This window comes from Lolium rigidum, chromosome 6, assembly GCF_022539505.1.
Source record: "Lolium rigidum isolate FL_2022 chromosome 6, APGP_CSIRO_Lrig_0.1, whole genome shotgun sequence".
Lineage (NCBI taxonomy): Eukaryota > Viridiplantae > Streptophyta > Magnoliopsida > Poales > Poaceae > Lolium > Lolium rigidum.
The window spans coordinates 107,115,650-107,132,920 of NC_061513.1; the positions used below are offsets into that span (position 1 = coordinate 107,115,650).

The 17,271-nt window shown below is 46.4% G+C and overlaps 2 protein-coding genes across 5 annotated transcripts; one reads left to right on the forward strand and one right to left on the reverse strand.

Annotated features, from left to right (window-relative positions):
- Positions 1-918: 918 nt before the first annotated feature.
- On the forward strand, positions 919-4,129 carry LOC124659851 (auxin-responsive protein IAA6-like). Of its 4 annotated transcripts, none has more exons than XM_047197675.1 (7): positions 919-1,162; positions 1,714-2,087; positions 2,189-2,369; positions 2,869-3,131; positions 3,268-3,415; positions 3,509-3,572; positions 3,770-4,129. In XM_047197675.1, exons 2-7 carry the CDS (start codon positions 1,775-1,777, stop codon positions 3,803-3,805), a joined length of 1,005 nt encoding a protein of 334 aa, XP_047053631.1. In that variant the 5' UTR covers positions 919-1,162; positions 1,714-1,774; the 3' UTR covers positions 3,806-4,129. The 4 variants fall into 4 exon arrangements, with proteins under 4 accessions (XP_047053631.1, XP_047053629.1, XP_047053630.1 ...); XM_047197673.1 differs by having other exon boundaries at positions 1,723-2,087; XM_047197674.1 differs by having other exon boundaries at positions 919-1,158; positions 1,713-2,087.
- A 9,949-nt stretch (positions 4,130-14,078) lies between these two features.
- LOC124666576 lies at positions 14,079-16,134 on the reverse strand. The gene has a single exon (XM_047203916.1). The coding sequence runs from the start codon at positions 16,124-16,126 to the stop codon at positions 14,120-14,122; it is 2,007 nt and encodes a 668-aa protein (XP_047059872.1). The 5' UTR covers positions 16,127-16,134; the 3' UTR covers positions 14,079-14,119.
- Between the last annotated feature and the right edge of the window lie 1,137 nt (positions 16,135-17,271).

Below are 17,271 nucleotides of genomic sequence, written 5' to 3' on the forward strand. Positions count from 1 at the left end.
TGCCCTTGCCAAAACCCGGTCATGCAGCTACAAGGAACTCGTATTATTTTACTCAGAGTATTGGAGTTATATTAACTGTGTGCAAATGGGAAGCGAAGAAGAAAACAAAATGCCCAGATGCCCGGGTCAAAGTGCTTCCAACTGCTAGCTAGCATCCTGAATTCCTGGCCAACTTGCAGGGCTGATAGACACTCAACCAGTTGAAAACTCGATCGTCAACTGGTTAGCACAGTAAGTAAACATTATCTTGCCCCTCCATTTTCGTACTTGCACGGGCGCGCACGCATGCGCCCGTAAAGAGCCAACAGTATAAGCCGAGAAGCACAGATTTAGTTGTCAACTAAGATGATCTCACAAATTACGGCGAACAGTTCCTGCCAAACATGAACGGAAAAGAGTTAACTAGGACGCCAAAGGGCCATGGCTTCCCAAGTGGCTGCCATCCTCCTCATCCACAACGGTCCCCCCAGCGGTCGGCCGCCGGGCCCGGTCGGTGTGAACATGAACGGAAGTGGAACCATTTCATACGCCACAACCTTACCTTGTTTGCTCGCTGTGACGAGGAGCACCACACAGATGTAGGCGAGACGCCCGTCGCATCACCTCCACTTGCCCGGATCAGCGTGCGTGTGTGCGTGCCGGCGTTCGTGTCCTGGACGACGCACGCCTGCCTTGCCTCGCCCACCGCACCATCATCATCCATCTTGCCAACGAACGATACACGCACCCGTGACCAGGTCATGGAGCCATGGCCTCTTTGGCCAACGGAATCTCCTAATGCGTCACATGCTGAATTGCCACAGCCATACACCTATGCCGCCGACGCGCGCTGCCCTCTCCGGTCGTCCGGTCCAGATAAACGGAGCGGCGGAGGGAAAAGGCACAGGATAAAAAGGAGAGCCAGCTCTGGTGTAGGGGGACAAAAGGAGGGAGGAAGAAAGCCCGCCCTATAAAGCAGGAAGGAACGGCGTGCGAGGAGCTCGAGGCACCCACGCTTGGTCGGTAACCAGAGCCAAGGTGCCATTCCGTTTCGCGAGCTGCAAGCCTCCACTTGGCCGGCCATTTCTCTTCCCGGTCCTGCTTCTGGAGCTCATCAGTTCATCCTCGCCCAAAGGCCAAAGGCTTGCTGCGCCCTGCAATTCTTCTCGTCTCCTGGCCGCCGGTGAGTTCTTCATGTGTTAGCCGCCGTAGCTTTTGCTCTTCGTTGGAGTAGTACAGATGTTTCTGTCGCTTGCCAATTTAAGACGTTGCGGGCTGCTTCTTTTCTTGCCTGAAATGGTTTTAGCACGAGCTGATACGACTGCTGACACGCATGAGCCAGCCGATGACATGATTTGTGACTTGACTGCGCTGAATATTTGCTCCAATGGTAGACACGATTTGTGACTTGACTGCGCTGAATATTTGCTCCAATGGTCGGCTGCACGCCTGTCCTCCTTCTGTTTTTGGCCACGAGCTGCTTCCGTTTCAGCATGCTTCAGGGACTTCAAACGTCCAGGGTGTCTGGATGTCTAGCTTGAAATGACTTGATTTGATCTCAAGTATCCACTCTTACCATGCTTTCCCTTCTCGCATGTTCGCTTTGACCTCAACCTACGCTCCGCCTTGGTTTTTGGCACTTTTGCTAGGCTAAGTTGAGTGTAGAACTTAACTTTCCCAAGGAGTTAAAAGACTCTCTCATTGCCATCAGTTGTTTTGCTAATACTATTCTAGTTGCTGTAGAATTTGGAGTCTCTCTTGAAGCCCTTGAATTAGCTCACCTGCAACGAGTCCTATGGAGGAAGGCTCCATCAAGAGAGAAGCCATGCCTCGACTCCTAGATCTCATCCCTGACGAGAAGCAATGGAATATGAGAGGAGCACCAGCTGTGCCAAGCAGACCAAGGAACACGGGCTTCGGGGGCGACGAGGACAAGAAACTGGAGCTGAAGCTTGGTCTTCCTGGCCTCGTAGAGGAGGAGAAAGCAGCTACCTCAAGCAAGAACATGATACATCAGGAGAGCCCAGCTCTCTCCCTTGGGCACCTCCCTACGACAACCACCGGAGCAAAGAGAGGATTCTTAGACACAGTTGAGGCCAAACCACAAGGTAACAAAGCAGCTTTTCAGTTCTCGTGTTCTTGGTCTTGGGACATGTTAACAGATCGAACCAGCGAACTAAAAAATAGTCTTTTGTTCTGCCGTTTTAAGGTTGTAATAAGGAACAGAAGCAGCAGGGAAGAGCAGCATGTGGGAAGGAACTAGCAGCGGAGGAAAATACGGCAGCTGTGAGTGAGAGGAAGAAAGGGTGCTGTCCCCCACCACCATCTCATGCCCCTCCTTCTGCTACGCCTGCACGCAACAGCGGCAACAGACCACAGGCGCGGGGGAGGTAAATGATAGCCCTGTCATCATTTGTAGTTCATTTAAGGATTTTTCTTCCATTGATCATTAGAGATTTCAAGAAATTGCAATGGTCCAATTTCCTTCCCATGGCGCTTTAAAAAAAACATTGCCGTCTTCTGAAATTCACCCGATGGCATAAGTTTACTTGTTTTTAGTTAGTCAGCACGAGTCTCTAAGGATCAAAGTTTCCCTTCTCACAAGTCCACTTTACTTTATATTAGTTTTTTTCTTAAAGATGTTTGTCTTTTTTCTGATCTTTACGGTTTCAACTTTGTGATGCTTATATTTGGATTATAAACATTGTAGTACTATAATATATTTTTGGAGTAAGTGTGGTACAAAAAGAAAAAGGTGAATATTAGTGTGAATCATGACTGTTGTTTAGGCCCTCGCCATATATTCAGATATTTAGTTCAACAATACTAGCATGCATTTATTTATCTGCCCCTTCACAGAATAACTCACCGTGCTCTAATCTGATGCAGAGGGGCTGCAGCTCCGGTGGTCGGTTGGCCTCCAATCCGACCATTCAGGAGAAACCTTGCCAGCAGTAGTTCATCCAGACAGCCTTCTAAGCCTCAAAATGGTGAAGTTGATGCGAAGGCGACACTTAACTGCAACAAAAGCCCTCTCGTAAAGATCAACATGGACGGGATCCCCATTGGAAGGAAAGTAGATCTTGCAGCATGTGACAGCTATGAGAGACTTTCGGTGGCTGTAAAAGATCTCTTCCATGGTTTTATTCAAGGTAAGAATTAACAATACACCAACAAAATAAGTACTTCTATGATTCTATCTAATTTCCAACCGTCAATTCGTACGCTCAAACAAGATCAAGTTCATATCCTCGTTTTCATTATAATGTATGTGCTACCATGTTGCAGCACAAAGGGATGCATCCAATGCTGAACGTGCGCAGCAAGGGGCAGACGAAAAAATATTTTCACAATTGCTGGATGGTTCTGGTGAATATACTCTAGTTTACGAGGACAATGAAGGAGACAGGATGTTAGTTGGGGATGTCCCTTGGAAGTAAGTTGCTCGTTCCATCATATAGCTTCCCAAATCATGTGTTAAGATCCTCCACACAATCTAAACTACTTACTGTACATATAACTACTGCAGTGTGTTTGTCTCAACTGCTAAAAGGCTGAGGGTTTTGAAGAGCTCGGAGCTTTCACATGACCTGGTAAGTACAACGCCACTACAATTTGCTCTCAAATCTTTGTTGATTTGTAGAAAAAAAAAAAAGCTCTTGGATGAAATCAACTACTCCTACACTATTCTATTAAGTGTGCCCATATCAGGTATATGTTTGAATTGCCCAAACTGAACCACAACTTAACTTTCATTTTCTGTCTCTGTTTGCTTTTTCTTTTTTTTCAGATTGGAGCTGTTCCCCAGAGAGCAGCAAATTGCTGAAACGGTGTCAGCTTTTCAACCATTTGAAATGTTGCCACTGAAGCCGGATCATTATCCTTTGGGGGATTACTATTTGCTGCCCACTTTTTTGCTTGTAGAGACGAATCTAGTGAGATCAATTAGAATACAATAGATGCATGGAGATATCCTGCCTATTTTGTAAATTAGGCTACTTTGTAATTTTTAACTCTAGAGTTCTTGATTCAGTTACATGAATTTGGGTTTACAGGAGAGAGCTCGACGGCTCATACCTGTGAAGTGACTCTTTGTCTGAAAATTTGTATTCTACCTTGACATAATCTGACATACAATCTGTTCAGGCCAGAGCTCAGCACCTAGACTGTTCTGATAGGATCACGCCAGCTAGTGATATTAACTGAGTTGTTAATTTGTTATTATCTTTCCGACCTCACCCATTCCTAGTTTTTTGTCAGGAGCACCATAAGAAAAGTTTGACCAAACCATAAAACTGCCGAAAGTAAAACATGTGTTGATGCCTTCATACTTCCTGGGTAATTGCCCCACTGTGCCAATAGTGGCAGGATCGTGACTGCGCACCAGAGGGGCACCCTTTTAATCTTTTTATTTTCCTACGATGATATGAATGAATAGTACGTACTATTTAAATTCTAGATGTGTTAGTGATTCAACAACCCATCCGATAGCACCAGTTGCCAAACTAGGAAATTATCTCTATGTGCCCTGGTGATCGTATCACAAGGCCCTTGACAAGTCAAGATTAAAAACAGGTGACATTGGTTCTATGTGGATGAAACTGCACACTGGCTTCAATTTGACAATGTGTACAAAGCGAGTATAGTGCCTATGCCTATCACTTCTGCATGACTTGTAAAGCGGATTTTAGCAATTGCAAAATGTGAGGCAAAATTGACGAAATAAAACTGAGTTAATTATATGCAATACAGTAGCAAGATAAGGGCATGTAACTCAGATGTTAGAATAGACACCAATAAGACATTTGTGATTGATTGTTATGAGGCATACCTGAAATGAGATTGCAGAATAGTTCGTGTAAACTTGTTGCGCCTCCAGTGCAGGATGTTGCTATTGGAACAGCTACTATGAGAGGTATCTCCAATTGATTCGATAAACAAGTAGCACCTGCATGGATGTATGTGTATTTGGATCAATATCTATATATATTAAGCATATGCACCAAAAAAAGCTGAGGGAAACTAGGAGAGAGACTTTTCTTATAAAGAGGAATATCCAACTTGATGCTTACGAACCTTGATATTGCAGACAAAAGAAAGGTCTATGTCACTGGACCATCCCTAAATTCTGGACAGTAGAAAAAGTAGCATAGGTGGGGTGGATTTGAAGAATCTTAGCTCTTCTGTGATACCCTTACAGACATCTTTATCCCCATTGTGTCGTGCACCCATGCGTTGCCACATGCAGTGTATAACTGTATATTTTACCAATATGGACTATAAAATGGTACCACTTTTGCAAGCACGGCCCTTTTGGTGTTGATGAAAGACACACAAGTGTTAAGATAATCCAGAATGACAAAGCCAACCTTATTTCAAGCACCCAAGTATGAATTTTCTAGTCCACTACTCATACTACTAGTTGTTTAATTATAATTTACCTAAATCCAGGAAAGGTGTTAAGATAATCCAGAATGACAAAGCCAACCTTATTTCAAGCACCCAACCTGTGGCATGTGCTTGCCAACGTCCAGCTGCTGACCCCGCATCGTGAGGAGTGAGTGTCATATCGGAGACACCAAAATCTGCAAGTAACCACCGTGCCAATTCACCTCTGCAGTCAAAAGAATCATTACTCGCAACTCAACCTCTGCACTCGAACGGGAAACCACTCTCTGCTTCTTTGCGTTCTAGGCAACGAGAGAACCACCAAAAAAACATAGTAGACAGAAAGAGACCGGTGATCCGAAAAATCAATCGCCCACGTAGCATCGGAGTAGGATTGGAGCTGGAACAAGGAAAGAAAAGACAAAGATATATCGTTCCACGTAGATAGTGTAGAACACGAAGAAGGTGACTATAGTGGACCGAAGTGGAAGCAGAACTATGAACAGGATAAGAAATATTTGAGCAAGTAACAGCTGGTAGGCGAGACTCCCAACAAGATGTCGATAACGAGTCGGGTCAAAGATGGGATCACCATTAGAAGCACGGAGAGAAATATTGAGCTCCATGGGAGTCTCAACAGTACGCTTATCAGTAAGAGCGGCACGATTAAGAAGATCCTGAATATACCGTTCTTGGGATATAAAGAAATTATCAGATATGAACGAAACCTCAATCCTAAGAAAGTACCAAAGCGAACCAAGATCCGATATAAGAAATTGCTCACTGAGACGTGCCTTGACAAAGGCGATATACTCAGGATTGTTACTAGTGATGATCATGTCATCAAGATACAAAAGAAGAAGAGTGCGACCACGAGGAGAACAAACAACGCAGGATCATGTGTAGTGAGAGAAGCCAGCGGCCATGACCACAAAAGCAAAACGCTCAAACCATGCATGAAGGGCTTGCTTAAGGCCATAGAGAAAATGACGAAGACGACATACCATGCCAACTATGACCGAATACCTAGGTGGTGGTTGCATATAAACCTCCTGACGCAACTCACCATTAAAAAAGGCATTCCTAACATCAAGACGAGACATGGACCAATGGAGAACAGAGCCACAACAAGAAGAGTTCAAACAGTGGTCATGTAGCTACAGGGGCAAAAGTCTCATCATAGTCACGACCATGCTCCTACTGAAAACTCCGAGCAACAAATCGAGCTTTGTAACACTTAGGAGTACCATCACAACACATCTTAACCTTATAGAACCACTTATAGGTGATAGGACGAGCTCCCACGTACCAGCGCGCTCAAGCGAAGCAATCTCCTCAGCCATAGCAAAAAATATGTACAGGATGAACAACAGCCTACAATAAAGTCGGTTCCGGGACGACCAATACACTATAGCTAGCAGGATTGTAGAAATCGGAGAAAGGACGAGGCCGAGTACGAAGAGAATATGTCGGCTGGAATGGTGCACCAGAAGTAGAGGGTGCATCAGATAACTCGGTGACAACACGTGGACGACGAGTATAGTGAAAAGGAAAAGTAGGATGAGAAGGAGCAACAGGAGGAGATCCCGGTGAGGAGGGTGAAGACGAAGGAGGCGTCGGAGGAGACGGGGGCACCGGAGGACACGTGGCCGTCAGAGGAGACACGTGCATCAAAGGAGACGGGGAAGGGGAGAGGAAACATGAGGGACCAAGGGAGGAGAATCAGGAAAAACAAGAAAAGATAGATCCTCCACAATAGAGGTCGATGAGGTCGAACGCGGATAGAAAGGACAAGACTCGTCAAAAGTCACATCCTGAGAAATGCGCATCCGACAAGTCACCGGATCCCAACAACGATAGCCCTTGTGCTCATCACTATATCCAAGAAAAACACACTCAACGGCGGACTGGGCGGTGAGTTTAGTGCGTTCACGAGGAGCAAGAAGAACATAGCAAACGCAACCAAAAAGACGGAGCTCATAATAGCCAGGAGAGCGACCAGTCTCTCAAGAGGAATGACGTCCTGAAGAGCGGCAGAAGACTGAATGTTAATAAGATAGGCCGAGGTAGAGACCAAAAATGCGTTAGAGGAGAAGAAGCAATCATCATCGCACAAGCAGTCTCAAGAAGATGGCGATGTTGACGTTCAGCCACACCATTCTGAGCATGCGTACTGGGACAGGAGAACTGAGAGAGAGTGCCCTGCTGAGCAAGAACACCACGCAAGTGCTTGGAGATATACTCTCCACAGTCAGCACAAAACACACGAATATATGTAGAGAACTGAGTAAGAACCATGGCTGCAAAACGCTTATAAATGGAGAGCACCTCACTGCGAGAAGATATGAAATACAACAAGTGTAACGAAAAAAATCATCTATAAAAATGATATAATATCGATGGCCCCCTAAGCCGGTCCGCGAACATCGGAATGAACTAAATTAAAAGGTCGGATATAGACGCACCTACATCCCTGACACGGTAAAGAAGTATCTCCTAAGATATGCCCCAGAAGACCACGATGAACAAGAATCGACATCAAAAAATGACGCGACAAGCAGAGTCAGTAAGTTGGCTCGCAGAAAACAGGTTCGTGGTAAGAGGAGGAATATGAGAAATATCAGGAACTGAAAAGGGAGTAGAAAGAGTGCCATAAGTCAAAGAGATGACGGAATAGAAGAATCGAAGTCACATACTCATATGAAAAGAAGCTCTAGAATCCAGAAACCATGGGGATGTGCCTGATTGTGTAGAAGATGGTGGTCGCGCAGCTAGAAGAATTGTCACGTAACCAGCAAGTAGTACATGTTGAGGGAGAACCTGAAGCGGCAAGCAGCCGCACAATGTCCTGCTCGATGAAGCCAGCTGGAGAAGATCCTGATGAGCAAGGAGCACGCGTCCTTGGAGAAGCAGACGACCTCTGCTGATGTAGATCACGCTCCTTCGTGTAGCAGCGAGACTCAATATGACCATCCAGGTCACAGTAGGCAGTGAGGGCAGGGACGAGGGCCACGTCCCTGGCCGCCCTAGCCATGACTCTAGCCCTGACCCTGAGGACTGGGTAAAAGTGGCGGCATGAAGGAGTCGATGGAGCAGGCAGTGACGAAGGGCCACAGGTAGCAAGCACAGAAGGAACATCCAGCAACCCAACGCCACGTAGGCGAGTCTCCACAGCACCTCCGAAATGGGAACACAACCACGAGCAAGCAGGTAAGCACGATGGGGCTCAAACTCCTTGCGGAGCTGAGACAAGAACTCGTAGACATGCTGAAACTCCACATCAGAGCACACAGTCTGACAACACGGGTAGGTACCACAAATAGCAGTGCAAAGAGAGTCGAGCTGGCGCCAGATAGCAGCACTCTGAGTGTAGAACTGATCAATAGTAGAGTCACCCTGCTGATGATTATCCGCTGATGAAGGTGAGCCCACATGTCAGCGACTGTAATAAGGCCCATAAACTCAGAAGCAAACTGCGGTAGAACACTGGAGGTGAGAACGGAGGTGAGAACAGCCACAACACGAGCATGATCGTCCATCCACAGGGTGATCCAGCCAGTAGATCTCAAGAGCGTCTGACTACTCGTGGACCTTCCTATCAAACGCGCCAATGGCCGCATCATCCGCACTCTTGGCGGCATCCTCGTCAGTCTGAATAGCATCAGTGACAAAGGTTGATGGAGTCGGTGGAGTATGAGCCGTAGGAGCAACGGGGCACGACGGACATGAGACCTCGCCGAATAGCACACCCCAGAGATGAAGACCACACATATGAATGGGCATAAAGGCAGCGAAATCAGAGTAGTTCGCGCCATCAAAGATCACTGCGCAACAAGGAATCGCAACATAGCCCGATGATGCAAACATCTTTTATTCCTCTTTTTTTAAGAGACGATCGGGTCAACCACGACCAGATCGAATCAATCTAGAGTTCCCAACGCGAGACGTGCAGGCGTCGGCCTAGTGAAGGTGGGGACAAACCATCGGGTAGAGGATGGCAGGTGGCGGGCTGGGGAGAGAGCGACCAGCGGCGGGCTTGGAGAGGGCGGCCGACAATAGGCTTGGAGAGGGCGGCCGAAGGCGGACCAGGGAGAGGACGGCCGGCGGCTGACAAGGGACCGGCGGTGGCCGCCAACAGGAGAGGCCGGGAAAGGGACGGTCGGGGACGGTAGCGGCGTGCAAGGATGACCAGAAAAGTTGTAGGTAAATTTGCACACACGAGTTGCGGTGCGGAGCCCTAATTTGCTCTGATACCATGTTAAGAGAACCCCTAGCTACTAGGGAAACTAAAATATACAAATATCTATCTAACAGAACGATGGGGCTTTCTCGGCGAGATCGGCATACAATGCCTTCTTCGCCGGAACTACAAGGGCGCCGACAGCATCCCAAATCTGGCGCCCCAGGGCGCCGTACAGTTGCAAGTTCTCTGAGTGGCTTGTTTCGAGGAACAGCTGCTTTACTACTGCTGACATGGACTGCTGGCAGGTTGCAGTGTAGGGGGCTACCATACCCGGCCGCCTGCCCTCTATGCGACCAGGAGCCCGAGACGATTCAGCACCTGCTGGTGGGATGTGTGGTTACACGTGAGGTGTGAGCTTTGACGCTCACATGCTGGGGGAAGCAGGATTGGCAACCATTGGCGGACACAGACTTGCTAGACCAGAGGGATCTTTGGACAGCTATCATTCTGGTCTGCTGGTGCAATTGGCTGCACCGGAATGACGTGGTGTTCAATAGGACCTGTCCGGCTTTGTCGACCATCAAAGACGATGATCAATGAGGAGTTTGAGCGGTGGCGGCTAGCTAGGATTTTCTGTACTGACAGTCTGGCTTTCTAGAGCTGGTACCTTTGTGGTGGCAATTAGGAGAGTAGGCTTTGGTTTGGGGAGCTGTCACCCTCTGTTCACAGCATGAACCTGCCACTTGTGGCGCTGTACGGGCCTTCTGGCTCTTTCTTTCTATATGATTAATACACCTTCCAAGGCGTATTCTCGAAAAAAGTTTACCTAGATCGATCTGCCAATGACAGACAAGAGAAGTGTCAGGGCGTACATGTAACTGAGGACAACAGTAGTTTCACATGTTGGGAACCCATGGGCATATGACATGTCTTGTAAGGTGTGCACTAATTCCTAATGCTACAGTCCAATACTCACAAGACATGTGAAAACATCCCATAGACGCACCTTCAGCCCACAAGGGGCCCATGCATCAAAAGAGTTTGTTTAGCTGCTCAGGATGGGTTGCTCTACTGTATCGATACACCTTCTGTATCAACACCAACTAACCACAAGTTCAAGTGGATGGGTTCACAGTTCCACATGTAAACTGAAATAACCAGAGAATATGTACTCTGTCAAAAGCCATGGAAATATGCACAAGTAAAATCCATCTGGAGCGGCTCGATGGTTACAATGAAGGCGGCTACCATGAAATCACCCAATATCTTACATCAAACTGTAGATACCAGCTATTAAAAAAACAAATAGATCAGCAGAAGACCTCTAAAAGTAAATGGTGAAAAAGTAATGCCATTATATAAAAGGAAAAGTCGAGAAAAAAATGAAAAGGTAAGAGATGTGGCACCACCCCTCCTATAGTCCTGTCGCAAGCATGCTAGTATTCTACTACCTCTGTCCACTTTTTGATGCGAAAGTTTTGTCTAAATTCGAATGTGTCTAGACACTCTTTACTACATAGATACATTCAAATTTAGATCAACCTTTCGACATCAATTAATGGACGGAGTAGTAGAAAAAATGAAAAAATGATGCCATTATATAAAAGGATTGGCTTTGTTTTTCTGCCAACACCCCTCCTAGTCTCAACCCCTGGTTGATCCAACCTGATTGTGACACCTAGTCCAGAAAATAGGATCAGGGTCAAGGATTACGAGTCACTGAGTCGCAACTTGTCGCTGGGGTACCGACTCACAGACTAGTCGTGACTAGTCTCGACTAGTGTTAGACTTGTCGACATGATATTCTGCTTTACTTCCTAACCTATAGTACTGTTGAAATCGAGATGGAGCTGAAAGTTTAAACTTTAGACAGCACAAAGAATACTAACCACATTTTGAACAAGAGAAAACAGCAGTTGGTACATGGTCAAGCTGAATCCCTGTGGTTCTGCTGACTATTGTGTTTCATCTCAGTTTTCTTTAGTCCATAAATTTCAGCTGTAACAAACAGTAAATGCCCAGTCCTTCCAAAATAACACCAAAAATCCACTTTGGCTCATAGGTGTAGATGCACCCATTTCATATTTTAAAATGTCTAAAAATTCCAAAAAAAAATCTCTTGAGAAAAGCTATTTTGGAGCACAGAATAGAATTTTTGGATGCACACCCGGGAATGTTTTCCAGAACTTTCTGACATTTTGAAATGCATTTAAATAAATTTTTCATAATGGGTGCATCTAGACCTATGAGCCAAAACACCACGTCCGAAACAAAAGTCATACTCTTGTGATACAGTACCTCTCAGTCCTCACCTAAAGGTGTGGTCACTGCCAGTTTTTCTATCAAGGAAGAAGACAACCAGGCATGCCATGCTTGTGCTTGTCAACTGTAATTACAGAGTGGTGAACTAAGATGTCACTAAAGTTTGGTTGGAGCAACTAAGAATTGCACATTTGAGCTTCATCATTCATGTATTGGTTTCAAGAAAGTAAAGAATGAATGATTGATATTGCTGAATACCCGTGGTATAGATAAAGCCTGTTATATATTCCCTCCATTCCAAAATATAGTGCATACAGATTTTATCCTAAGTCAAACTTTGTAAAATATCAACATCTACACTACCAAATAAACTTGGTCAAACTTTACAAAATTGGTCTTTGGAAAAAATCAATACTATATTTTTTAATAAGGGAAGTATTATGAAAAAACTGAAGATAACTTCGCAGATCTTTCATGGGCCCTTAGCATAATTAAAGCACTCAACTCAGAGATAACCAGAGAATATGTACTCTATCAAAAGGTATGGAATGGACGCACAAGTAAAAATCCATCTGGATCAGTTCGAAGGGTAGAATGAAGGCGCCTAGCATGAATTCACCTAATATCTTAATTCAAAATTGCAGGTACTAGCTATTCAAAGAGCAAATAAATCAGCAAAACACCTTTCAAAGTAAAAAAAAAGGGTGCAATGGTTCCAGGTCTTGTGCCGGGTCCAAGTACAACTGAAACATATTATCCCTTTGAAAGAAAATGGAGAACAAATAATGCTAAAAGGAAAGGCCGAGAAAAACTAAAAGACTGACAAACCTCGCAGTTCAAAACCACATCAAAGGCCAGCACCCCTCGTTGTCTCAAGCTCCTGATTGATCCAACCTGATTGTGACATGACACCAGTCCGAAAAACAGGATCAGGGTGCAGTGAAGCAAACAACACTTGATATAGTTTCTTGAACCATACTACTTATAAAAGCTTTCAATCCTTACCTGCTTTTGCCCGACACAAGGCAGAAACAGATGCCCCCTTTATTCACATGCACCAACATGTAGAATATTCCCATATATTATTTGTAATGGACTGCCCTGTTTTGGATAAAATATTAGATTTTTGCTTCTTGTACTGTCATCTTGTTCTTGTCCTCCTTTTCTCTCTAGTCAGGTATGATCAGTTCAGAAATATTATACTACCTCCATTCCTCAAAACAAGGAGTGTAATATTTTTTGAAAAGTCGAACTATGTAAAATTTGACCAAGCTTGTAGGAAAAACTATTGACAACTACTCTCTCCGTTCCATAATTCTTTTCATGGTTTTAGTTCAAGTTTGAACTACAATCACGACAAGAATTATGGAATGGAGGGAGTATAACACTATGTAGATATAATATGAAAATAGATTTCATTATATATACAATGATATTGATTCGACACTGCAGAGGTTAATAGTTTTTTTCTATGAACTTGGCCAATCTTTACAATGTTTGACTTTGACCAAAAATTCTACGCATTATTCTGAGGAACGGGGGCAATAAGAATAATCTCTTTATGATCTAAATCAACCAGTAACCGACATTTAACAGTTCAGCTATGTTCTTCCTTTGAGAAGAAAATATTGTAGTTGCCATGCATCACTACACTTTCATGTGTTGTAACTTGTAAGAATGGACAGCCCACTTGTACAATGTCTGGAGCCACATAAAGAATGCATCTAACGTTTACCAGAAGAATACTGTTACTAGAATGGGTCACTCCAGAAAAACGAAGCCAAACCAGTGCATGAACGTATTTGAGGAGATGTGAACCTATAGATATGTCACAAACATGCTAGTAGTAGTAGACTAGCATGATATTCTGCTTTCGTTCTCAAACACAAGATGCCACACCTAACTTTAGGCACGGCAGAGTTTTTAGCTGTGCGTTTGGTTTCTAGCTACTATATCTTGCCACACTTTTTCATCCATATGACCCATGTGCCATAGATATAGCTTTTGACAAATCCTGCCACACTTGTTAAGACATACTGGAGTGGCAAGCCACACTTGTTAAGACACACTGGAGTGGCGAGCCACACCTTGCCCCTAAGGTATGATAGTTACCGCAGCATAGAATCTGACTCAGCCTGTTGAAATAGATAAGTATTTCTCAAACCAGTTGTCCTCAAACCTACCTATGTGAGAAATAGTTAGTTGGACCAGAAAAATGCAAAGCATGCAACAGAAAATTAAGTCCACCATTAATGGTGGTAAAGGAGAACGTCAATAATTGTAGTATTCATGAAACATGGAACATCCTTACACAAGAGAGGTGCTAGGCTTCTCACTTACAGGGGGGACATTCTTTCCAGCCAGATGATAAAGCAAAACTCCTGCTGCAACACTAACATTTAAGCTCTCTACCGCAAGGAATGACTTCATATCTTGATTGCCTGTATAATTATCACCTTCTTCCCCTATATCTGCATCTGTGGCATCTATTTCTTCTCCTACAGCAACTCCATCACCATTACCATCTGTTTCTTCTCCTGCAACAAATCCATCACCATTACCATCTGATCCTTCTCCTACAACAAATCCAGCACCATTACCAGCAATTTTGACCAAATGTGTGCAGGATCGCTCAACCAGGGGCCTCAGACCAGTGCCTTCACTGCCCAACACAAGAATTGTTGGTTCCCCTGTGGTAACTTCAGAGAGAGGTATAGCTTTAGGAGCAACGGTACCACCAAGAACTCGCCACCCATTTTCAGCTGATGAAGACAGAAACTGCATCATGTTCCTGCAGGAAAGCAGCTCGATCAACTCAAGCGAGCCTGCACTAGCTTTGCTCACTACTCCACTTAATGGAGCAGAGTTCTTAGCGCACAACACAACACCCTCCGCACCAAAGAAGTAGGCTGACCTAATTATGGCTCCCAAATTCTGAGGATCCATAACCTCATCCAAAGCTATCCAAACTGGTGCCTTTCCACCATCCACCCTAACTCGATCCAACTCCTTAGTATTCACCATTTCCAAGGGTGATGCATCGAGCACCAGACCTTGATGTGGTCGATTATCCACCACCATGTTGAGGTCATGCTTTGACGCCTCGACAACTTTAAGTCCCATAGTCTCTGCCATTAGCAGCACCTTCTCAATCGCTTTCTTGTCCTTCTTCTTCTTGTTGCTCCTGCTCAAATCCATCCCTTCCTGTGTGTACAATGCATAAAACTCCCTCCTCCCGGCCGTGAGAGCTGCAAGTACCGGCCCAACGCCGTAAACTCCCTCCCCAACCATCGTCGGCACTGTCGACTCCCCTGCCTCCTTCCACGTCTTCCTGCCCCAATCCTCTTGCTTGTTCCACCGCCTCATATCCGGCTTGTCGAACCTTTCCCCACTAAACCTCTCACTACGGCCACGAGACCCTCCACCCCTTTCCCCACTGAACCTCTCACCACGGCCACGAAACCCTCCATCCCTTTCTCCACTAAACCTCTCACCGCGGCCACGAAACCCTCCATCCCTTTCTCCACTAAACCTCTCACCGCGGCCACGATACCCTCCATCCCTTTCTCCACTAAACCTCTCACCGCGGCCACGATACCCTCCATCCCTTTCTCCACTAAACTTCTCACTACGGCCACGAAATCCTCCATCCCTTTCTCCACTCTCACCACGGCCACCAGACCCCCCATCCCTTTCCTCACTAAACCTCTCATCACGGCCAAAAGACCCTTCATATCTTTCACCACCAAACCTCTCACCACGGCCACGAGACCCTCCATCCCTTGACACGTCACGCCGAAACTTGTCCTTGATCCTTCCCCATTTGGGATTGTCAATTGGCTCATTCTCCTCCAATCCAATTCCCCTCTCCTTGTACGGAACACTATCTTCCAATGTCTCTACCCGCGCACCTTGGTCGCCCTTAGAGAAGAACTTATCAGCGGAGGTCTCCCACGAGGAGGAGCGGCCGGCGCTAGTCCTTGCAGTGGGGACGCCGCCGCTGCTGCCGACATTTGCGGCGGCGAGCCAAGGAAGCGGCCTCTCGCGGCCGACCGAATCGGAATTCCCATCTGGTGCAGTGGAGAACGAAACCCTAGGTCTCAGCCCGAAGCGCGAAGGATCTCCGGCGGCAGCCGCAGCCCTGGGGCCCGCACGGCTGCCGGTGGTGGTAGTCGGACGAAGCACGGGTGAGGAGGTAGCGGACTTCGAGAAGTACCCGGCGCGGAGGAGACCGGCGAGGAGGGCGCGGCGAGGCGAGGACGCCCCCGCGAGGAGCGGTAGGGGCTGGGATTTGGAGAGGCCGGAGTGGAGCATGGCGCGGCGGCGGCGGCGGGGAGCGTAGGGTTTTGGGGGTCGGAGCTGGGGTGAGGGGTTTTGGGCGGCGCGCGGGCGGCACTCGTTCGACGAAATGCTTCGGAGAGGATGACGCGTTGAGAATTGAGATGAGAAAGGGGTAGTTTTCGTGCGAGCCCCCTTGCAGTTCACAATTTGTACAACTGGATACTCTTTATCAGTTTGGGGCCATTGAGTAAATTTCACATTGCGACTTTGCGAGCACCTCCACGATTTCAACGGAAGTTCGGCATCTTTTTTTTTTTTTGAGTTTTAAAGCAGATGATTCTGCCATCCGATTAGATAGAAAAGAAAGATTGATTACATAGGGAATCCCCTCCTTGGCAATTGCTCGCTCGAGCGATCGATTCCTGTCGGCGCGGAGCGCTCGCGCGGCAGCGCGAAGTCAATTCCCTTTTCGTCGCGTCACGCCTGTCACGCCTTTTTTCTATTTCTGGTAACCGATTGACTTTCCCTTTTCGGCCCGTCGTTTTCGAATTATTTCGAATCGTTTTCGTGTTCCCCTCCTTCCGCCCGTTCTCCTCTCTCCCATGTTCTCCTCCCATTCAGCCCGGACGGAGAGGGCGACGGCGACGGCGGAGGGCGAGGGTCCGATTCCCTGTGGCTAGTGCGCGACCTAGATTTCTCCTGCTCTCAGTTCACTAGCAAGGGCCAGTCGATTTCGGCGCTGTAAGGTTAGTATTCGAACTGGATCTAGTGGGGAGATCTGGGTCTCGCCGGCCGGTTTGTTTGTCCGGCGAGGGATTGTTTCCACCGTGGGTTATTCTGATGGGATTTTTGTTTGTCTGGCGAGGGTCTGTTTTTTGGGTGGATTTTGTTTCTCCGCCTAGGTTCCTGATCCGTCTCTCGGTTCACAAATCTCTGTTTTATCTGGGTCTCGCCGGCCGGTTTGTTTGTGCGGCGAGGGATTGTTCCACCGTGGATTATTTTCTGATGGGATTTTGTTTTGTCCGGCGAGGGATTGTTCCGGCGAAGGTTTGTTTTTTGGGTTGATTTTGTTCTCCGCCTAGCTTCCTGCTCCGTCCCTCGTTTCACAAATCTCTGTTATGGGATCGGCTGTAAATTGCGTTGTCACTGTTTCCATGTTCATTGTAGTTATGATTTTT